The sequence below is a fragment of the Xiphias gladius genome, chromosome 16 (assembly GCF_016859285.1).
Source record: "Xiphias gladius isolate SHS-SW01 ecotype Sanya breed wild chromosome 16, ASM1685928v1, whole genome shotgun sequence".
NCBI classification, from domain to species: Eukaryota; Metazoa; Chordata; class Actinopteri; order Istiophoriformes; family Xiphiidae; genus Xiphias; species Xiphias gladius.
The window spans coordinates 12,170,205-12,179,665 of NC_053415.1; the positions used below are offsets into that span (position 1 = coordinate 12,170,205).

The window sequence follows — 9,461 nt, forward strand, 5'->3', positions numbered from 1 at the left end:
GTTGTCCATCAGTCTTGCCTCAAAACGTTCCCGGGGTATCGTGGTCCAAACAGAGTTAAACATAATTACATGGAGACGGGACACATAGAGATGAATTTCAACCCACCAGACTCAGGTGGACAAATTTTCTAATGGTTTTCAGTGTTTTACCCTCTTGAGATGTGCATGATTTTTTTCATGTGTGTTTAAGAAGTCTCACATGTGAGAACATCACCTGCACATTCAGGTAAACCAATCACCGCTAACATTTTGTTTTCAAATTTTATGTATAGCTTGGTGAGTGTTTTACCTGGGTCTGGTTCTCTATCTGTCTTTGTGGATCAGTCTCCTGCAATGAGCTATGGGATACAACGAAAAGGGTTTTCCTGTACCTAACTGACCGATAATAATAAAGATTACTTAGAATCTCCTTGTGCTTACTGATCTTTGTGGCTCTTGTTCTGATCATTGTTCTTGGTCAATCATCATGTGACAAAATGGATAAAATTAATCCAGTTGATACCTGTTTTTATGTCCATCTTCCACATAGAAAAATAAGTAGTAGTAAGGGAAAAGGCAAAACAACAAGTGTCCTGCTCTATGTGCTGAATTCTTTGAATGCATGGATTTTGCTCTTGTGATGTCGTCTCTGCAAATACTGATGTATCCAGCAGGGTGTGCTGTGTTCAAGGACTAACTCTCCGTCCCGGGAAAAAGAGAAACAGTTTCTGGCGTTAAGAGGAGGAAAGAGGAGCATTGCTGAGTGCTGCTGTCCGTGGTACTGAAACCAACCAGCAGCCCACCCTGTAACCACAGCTATTCATGCGGGATTCACATTGTGCCAGCCGATGGCACGCTTCACCGTTTACAGTGATCAGTGGCTACGTTTGACAGGGCTGTTTACGTATCATCTTGTAACAGGTGATTATCAGCACATGTTCATAACCCAGATGTTAGCTCCATTGGTGGTTCTGAGAGAAAAAAAAAGGCCAGGGCCTTTCTATCCAAGCAAGCATGATGTAAATAAAAAGGGACTTTATTACATACTGTATTTCTTAGCACTTTAGTGATTAGTAATTTATGGCATATGATCTTTTTTAAAAAATATTCCCAGCAAATAATGCACAGTAGTAATTTTTGCTTTAAAAACAACTTTATGATTCAAATACAAATTGTATGCACAGAGTTGCCAAAAATAAGAATAGTTTACATTATTTTCTAAAAATAGATCTTTAAATAGTCTCTCCAACAATAGCTTAATATACATATTTAACAAATCTTTGAGCAGGCATATAGAAGGAAGCCTTGGAGTTCCTACATAATTGCAATGTTTGAGTCTTCACCAAAGATGCTCAACAAGTGTTTCCTGAAGGAAACTTGGGCAATATGAGCTACATTTGTATCCATATTCTTTCAGCCACATATCACAAGGTTAGACTTGCTTCTCATAATGTTAAAAAAAAAAATTAGATTTTCTGTACCAATGCTAATCTAAGTCATGGGTGATAGATGGGATACAAAAAAAAGAATAATTTAAAGGAGAGCTATCAAGATTAAAGATAACTGTTACTTATCGTGATGCATAGCTGTTGCTTAATACAGTAGTTGAATACAGCCTGAGTGTTGTGTATGCCTTAACTAGATACTACTGACCTGAAAACTGAAAACCTGAAACAATGAAAAACATGTCACAAAATACCTGATAACAACATAAAGATGTATAAATGAACCGTAGGAATCAGTCTGAGACAATCAAGTTGAATGAAAGCAGATGGCAGACTTGGAAGAACAAGGTGACAAGCTGGCCGCTCCAGCACCATGCATCTATCCCGCATCAGTACTTCACAAATTTTGTTAAGTTGAACTAAAAACACTGCAACACATTTATCACGTCCATCATCATCATTCCCATTCAATAGTGTTCCAACAAAGCCCTTTTCAGATGTGAAGCTACAGTGCAACACCAGCACACTGCTACACTGCATTCAGTAAATACATAGAACCTCACCATCCACATTTTAATGAGCCTTTTAACTTTTTGAGTTAAAATATTATTTTTTAAATTCATTCTAATATACAGCATAGGATCTATAGAGAGGACTAAAGAATCAGTGGATTTACTGCAATAACGATTTTGACAGTAAACAGAACAAAGTTAATTTGTTGCCTTTCTTTCCTCCTTAACATAAATTAACTCTATAAATGCCTATGTACATACAGAGCTTCAAATCGCACCTTGGTTTGTCCCTAGTTTCTCTTCATGATACTTAAAATTTCTTCTAACTGTATCAGTATGCCCCAGCTTGATCTCAAAACGCAGAAATGTTGACAAATTACGGTAAATACAGTACAAAGGAATGATGAAACCTGATTGTCTAACATAACTACAAACTTTTTTTGATTTAATCAAAGCTTTCGTTTTGAGTCACAGTCTCTAAGGTGAGTGGACTGAACGGTTGTGATACTTAAGCCAGCATTTATGTTGGTATTCAAGCTAGAATTTTTATTTTTATTTTGATTTATGCTGACTTTCTTGCACACCTCAGTCTCTTGTCATTATTAAAAGACTAAAGTTAATCATCTCAGTCTCCTCTATTTGTCTCTTGCACAACTTTACTACAAAACAAAACAGAGTTTGTTGAAGTACAGCAAATACAGGCAAGTAGAGTTGGCAGGAAATACATTTCCACTATTAAATCAATTGTCTTTGGTGGTCCATCAATTGCTTCCTTCTGTTGAGAGAAACAGCTGTGTTCTGTGCTTTGGTGCTCCTGAATACAGGTAACTAAATGAAAGTCGTCAGTGTGAAACATGTATCTGTGGCTCCTATCTATGTCTTTGCTCGATCCCCCAGGGGTGGAAGTGTCCAGCATCCAGCAGCAATTGCCCTAGCTTCTGTAGAAGCCAAGAATACCAGTGCAGCCCGTCAGTCTGCGGTTCTGAAGGCCCTATCAGGCTGTAGAAGAATCTCAGTGGGGCCAGGACCCCGTGGGCCAAATGGTGGTTGTCCACAGCAGCATAGCAGGATGCCAGCACACCGTTCACCACTATAGACCCATGCTGGGTGAGTGGGGCATACAGTCCGGTGCTCCTCTGCTCCTCCACAAAGGTCACAACTGAAAGAGTTGTCTGTGACCCCACCTTCCCTTGCAGCGCAAGTACGCACTGTCTTGGGCGGACCTCACTGGCAAAGACTGTCCTCAGACCTGCTCCCCAGCTACGCCTTCCCACCGGTTTAGAGCCCAAAAGTGGCTCTTCAACTGTCTCCTCCCACCCTAGCTCACTCTCCTCAGTGATGCAGTCTGTGACAAAGATCAGGTGAGCTGCTGTGAGCGTAATATTAAGCCCGGTGTCAGTGCCAATGACGTAGAAGATCTTTGTGACGTTGGGCTGGCGATCCAAAAAGGATAAGACTGGGCTGTAGAGAAAAGGACCGTGGCCATCTGTTGTTGAGGAAGCTAAAACACTGTCACCAGGTTGAAGGTCACGCATCTGTTTAGTAGCCCCGCCCTCGAGAATGACCTGAGCATCGCCAGGGAAACAACCACCAGTTTTGGCTGCCACAGAATGTTCTGCAGAGATTAGAGAAAGAGAAACAAGATTATCTTATTTGATTCAATTTAGTCCGGTGTTATTTGTTATCGCATGATTATCATTAATATTATTTTTTTGATGCTGCAAGAATGAGGAGACAAAACATGATGAGAGAGGAATACAGTTGGAACCCGTCTCAGGAGTGGAGCAACAGTGCAGCAGCAGCAGCACTTGGAATACTACATCTGCAGGTTATTCTAGGTCACCGAGTGATCCATAAAGCAGACGAGACTTTGACACTTACTCAAGGACACCTTTATCTCAGTGGATCAGTGGTAGATTGTTAACACATGTATATGATGTGACTCAAGTTCAAACTTTGTCTTTACTCTCTGCCTCTGGCTCTCTCCTTATTCTTAGAACTTATACACACACACAGAAACACCCCTCAGAAGTCTTTATCAAAGATTACCATTTTTTAACCTCATCCACACTAAATTTGTTTTTTGTTTTTTTTAACTGCGTTAACTACTACTTCTGTGAAAAAAAAACAAGTATTTGTAGTGTTTTGAAGAGCTCTTTAAACAGGTTTATGTGGCCCTCTAAGCATATAGGCCTAATGCAATGGCCTATATAAGGCATGTGAATCTGACTCAAAATCCATTATATCGTTTTTCAAAATGAATACAGTTTTTTCTGAGGTTTGTCAAATGCTTGGTGAGGTCACTGGAATGTGACAATAAGCAAAATGGCAAACAGGCAAAAACCCTCCTACTTTTCCTCAGATAATGCTGTCAAAGGGGACAGTTAGTCCCTTCACTTTGCTACAGCATGCATGTCTTTCCCGGTACTCTATTCAGTTTGTCAAACTCACTATAGCATGGTGACATCAGAATGAAATGAGTAATACAACATTATTAGAAAAACAGGTTTGTTTCTGCTCTGTCCGACTACAGGCAGTGCATTTGATCTGGTTCGGGCACATCTGAATAAGGTGGCCCTTTAAGACACAGTGAGACGAAGTGGCAAGAAGAGGTAGTCTGCAAGAGCTAATGGATAACCAGCTGATTGTATCACCACAGTTCGAGCACGGCCTGGGGTCAGAGAGACAGGAAAGTACACAGATTCAGACCTGGGTGTAGATATTGTTTGGATTACAGCAGAGTTTGAGTTTTAAACTGAGTCACATGGTCATTCATGGGTCCACTCAAGGAAAGAGCACTGACGCACTGTAATGAGCTTGAATCCCAACACTGAATTCAGCTGATTTAGAAAAGACTTAGTGGAATGACCTTGAGGAAACTGGGACGGCAATAACAGGCAAGAAATGAATACAATAGAGTAGAATAAATTTTGTTTTGCTAAGACTCCTGTAGCAAAATCACTCTTCATCAAATATGTGTGTGTGTGTGTGTGTGTGTGTGTGTGTGTGTGTGTGTGTGTGTGTGTGTGTGTGTGTGTGTGTGTGTGTGTGTGTGTGTGTGTGTGTGTGTGTGTTATTGTAGGAGGGCTGTCTTAAGGCAGTCTTAAAGAAGCCAAATATTTGTTCAAGGTGTGTGTGTCTGTAAGCCTGAGGCCTGCAGAAAAAGGAGGGCTGTGACCGGGAGGTGATAAGACTCACACAAAAGATCTGAGAGAAACCTACTGAAGGAAAAGCAACAGCAACACAAAGAGAGAGTTAATCATCTCACAGCCTACCAACCTCAATGGGCTTTTAGAATGAAGTTTGGCATCAAATAACTGTTGGTACCAGACATGGGCAAACGGACTTCTAAAATGTCTCACTAGTTAGGATAGCTTGAGGTGGAAGGTGGTCAGGTATTGTTTGTGTAAAGACTGTATCTGATTTGTATTTCATAAAGTATGTGTGTGTTGGAGAAATGTTACTTAATATAAACAACAAAATTGGGGAAAAAAATGAAACACTCTCTCATAGAAATGCATAAAAGGCAGATATCTCTTTAAATTATTTTCCTTTTATCCAGTGGATATCGCTCCACTTGTTTTTGACCAGAAATCTGCCATTGCATATGCAATATTATTTATTGCACTGTCCCAGCGCTGAACATAGCGTAGCCTTCATCCATGTCAAAAATTAGAGTTTTACACCAGCTATATCTGTATTACAGACACATTATACATCTTAATATTGTACAGTCACAAAGACTGATCACTTTATGATGACATCTGACCAAGAAGTGAGACTGAATACAACAAAGAGCACAGGTGCACACCCTGCTTTGATTGGCTCCCAATAGGGCATTCACACAAACACACAGACTGATGATACCGGCACAGGAAGGCAAGCTAGTGAATCACCAGCAAAGGGTCTAGCATCAGCCTCATTAGTGGTAATGACAGCTGGCCACAACAACATACAAATTATATTCAGATAATGCACACACAAACACACACGTGCGCGCGCACATTGTATCTCATTTTGTCTGATATCCATCTCTTACCTGACTTGACGCTACAGTGAATGTGGGCTTTGGACTCGTAGTAGACCCAGTCAAATCCAGCTTCTACAGCCAACCGGGCCAGCATGGCATACTTATTTCTGTCCCTGAGAAGAGGAAGAAAAAGACATCCTTAAGTTACAATATGATTTAATCAGAGCTTGACTAACCATTATTTTTAGACTGACATTCGTGTAGATAGTATAATGCTTTAAAAGGTTGTAATTTCAGGAGGAATTTAGTCACTGACTCAAATTTTGATTTAAACATTTTAATTTGCTATCAGCAAACAACAAAAAAACAAAACAACAAAAACAAGTGAGGGACAACAGCACACCAAAGGTGAGCAGTGGGTGCAATTTAGATATTTGAGGGTGTTAAAGGTGTCGAGAGGAGGCATTCTCAGAAGAGATGAGTCTCCAAGAGATTCTTTAAGATAGAGAGAGAAGCCCCTGCTCTGATAACATTTGGTAGCTCGTTCCACCATCGGGGAAAAAAAAAATGGGTGCAGGGATGACAATGCCAGATGACGTTCTTTGGACGAACGCAGTGGCTGAGAAGGAGCATAAGCCTTTTTGATTTAGTTCAATTAGATGGCTGCAGACCCAGAAGTCACTCTGTAGGCAAGCATTAGTGACTTGAATTTGATTTGTGCGGCCATGAGTAGCCAGTGGAGGTCAATGAGCAGCAGACTGAGATGTGCCCTTTTAGACTGACCGAAAACCAGACGCACCACTGCATTCTGGAAGGGTTTCACTGTGCTGAAGGGAGGCCTGCTACAAAGGCATTGCAGTAGTCGAGGCGAGAGACAACCATGGCCTGTACCAAGAGTTGGGTGGCATACTGAGTCAGGTTAGGCCTGATTACTGATAAGCTGCTTGACTGGCTGACTTGTTGACTGTCATAACTGACAGACTGAAAGAAGTTGTTGCCCTAGCCTCTGTCCGGCCTATTTACACCACATAACCCGCTGTATTGTATGCCTACCTGTCGGACGTAGTGATGTCAACAGCACGTCCTTCGTAGTGCAGTGAGTCCTCTGAATGATGGCCATCCTCATCCCAGCCCTCTGTCACTCTCAGCTTCACACCGGGCCACATATTCATCACGGAGATGGCCAGAGAGTTTAACTTGTCTTTGCAACGCTAGAGAGAGGTACAGAAAGGGAGAGAGAAGACAGGTAGTTAGAAAAAAAAACAACCAAGAAACCGAGTGAGATGAGTTGGTGTGATGAGTATGAGGAATGGTTACGGCCATGGGATCAGCGAAGAGATACTAAGATCAGATTCACAGAAAAGACACATGTTCATTGTGGACAGTATGTGTGTCTGGTGGGGCAGATGAAGCGAGACATCAGTTTAATCACATTATTGCGGGGATAGGTAAGGTGGAATGTCAGAAGGAGGAACAGTCGAGCTGAGACAGATAGAGAGGAGGAGAGCAAGAGAGTGAACAAACAGCGGAAGACATACTAAGACAGAAATAATGAGGGCATACGGTAACTCTCATGGTAACTACAGTATATAGCTATTGTGTCAGGAAATGTTGTGGGTGAATGGTCAAACTACACACAGCCATCCATGTGTGCTTGCTTGGGATGACTTGCCAGTTTTCCAGATACTAACATAAGGTTTGAGGTCTAGATGCCTCTCAGCAGCGGCGAGCTATTTGCTCAAATCTAATAAATCTCATTCAAAGCAATTCATTACCCAGTTAATGTTAATGTCCAGCATTGAATGAATGAATGAATGAATGAATGAATGAATGCTAGATTTGTTTTTTTATGTATCACCCAACTCAGATTGTGCGTGCTGTGCTTAAAGGAGCCAGTTGTTACAATAGCATATGGGTGAAAGGTGTCTTATTGTGGGCCAAACCGACGACAAGACTATGAAACGAAGCTTTGATGAAGATCACATTATTGGCAGGTTAAAGGTATTCCCCAAATTTCCAGGTCGACGATGACTGGGACTGTTTGGGAATAGAAGCAATATGCAAGTATGTCAGGTAGGAAAACCCAGAGGTGAAACGAAAGGCCGAGAGTCGATGAAATCAATTATTTTGGTTTAAACATTTAACTGACCGCAAACATTCAGCAGACAATTGGATGCAACAGTGTGGCAAATCGAGACCGAGGTGACTCATTGCGTTCCACCACATGGAAGAGGTTAGATGCGGTCAGCTGACAGCTCGGGATCAACCGAATGAGAACTTGAAAATTACATTTTTCTCACTATAACCTATGGACAGTACAATGGCAGATATAGCACTCAGGACCAAGGGGTCCATCTTTGCGCATATGTGCAAGATGTTTTGCTCCCTGAACCCAGTCATCTCCCCTCCTCACCTGGGTCATGAGCCTGTCGGCGCCCGTGTCCTCCTCATCCTTAAAGATAATGTCGGTGTTGTAATTTGGCGTCAGTTCTTTAAAGCGCTCGGAGCTGCGCGTTATTTTGCCCTCGGGTCGCCCGCTGGCTCCCAGGGTCTTCTCGGCGACGTTGGGGCTGAACTGCTTGTAGGCAAGCGGCGTGAGCTTCTTCGGGAGCCGCCTCTTGCCGTACCCCCTCCCCGGCCCACAGCCCTCCGAGGCAGGTGCGAGGAGGAGGACCAAGGCACACAGAGAGGCGGTGAGAAGGAAGAAGGAGATCCGCATCGCCCCGGGGGGGGGGGAGGGAGAACTCTCCCTTGGGAGAGAGATGTCTTCAGTACCTCACCGGTTCAGTTCCCGACTCCATCGTCCGTGACAGTCGAAACATCACATCCGAAATGCTCGGAGAAAAGAAGCTCGGCGCCTCGGCTGCACCGGGCACCATGAGGACACCAGAAAGTTTTTAGCGGCTCCAAAAAAATAGAATCAAATAGAGAAACTTCGCTCCCACCGCCTTACAGAATCAACAGTAAGTGTGCAGGCTGTAAAGTCCGTGTATTTAAACAAACAGGTTCAAAGTCGATTTGGTGGGGGAGAGAGTTAAAGAGAGAGAGAGAGAGCGCGCGGTTACTGATATCCAAGTTGCAGTGTTGTGGTTTCTCTCCCTCTCTTTCTTTTCCTCTGAGAAACTGTCCCAACATCAGCCACTTTCGCCTGCCGTATGGTTGGTGCCCTCTCTGGATTGAAAGCTTTTCCTCTCCATATGCGGCCGGCGTGCAACAAGCTGCAGCTTTCCAGTTGAATTGAAGGGATTCGTGTGTTCCAAAACGATCTGTTGCCACTTCAGACCGCACCCTGCCAGTCCTGCCCTCCTCTCTCCTCTCCCTCTGTCCCTACCCTGCCACCCACCCCGCCCCTCCTGGGCACAGGGCGCACTGGTGAGTCCTGTCCACACTCTGCTGGCTTCCAGGCAAGCAGCAAACATAAGGTTTGCCCTTCATTGCTGCCATTACACATTTCAAGTTGCTGTCTTTGTCTCACTGTAACCTTGACAGCTCTGTATGCTGAAAACCCCGTTTTGTTTTGTTTTTTGTTTTTGTTTTTGTTTTGTTTTGTTTTGT

The 9,461-nt window shown here is 42.9% G+C and overlaps 1 protein-coding gene across 1 annotated transcript; it reads right to left on the bottom strand.

The window, feature by feature from the left end:
• Nucleotides 1-1,105: 1,105 nt before the first annotated feature.
• On the bottom strand, nt 1,106-9,178 carry LOC120801110 (indian hedgehog B protein-like). The gene is made up of 4 exons (XM_040147652.1): nt 8,320-9,178; nt 6,960-7,117; nt 5,976-6,079; nt 1,106-3,551 (listed from the first exon to the last, which is right to left on the bottom strand). The coding sequence occupies exons 1-4, from the start codon at nt 8,623-8,625 to the stop codon at nt 2,806-2,808; spliced, it is 1,314 nt and encodes a 437-aa protein (XP_040003586.1). The 5' UTR covers nt 8,626-9,178; the 3' UTR covers nt 1,106-2,805.
• Between the last annotated feature and the right edge of the window lie 283 nt (nt 9,179-9,461).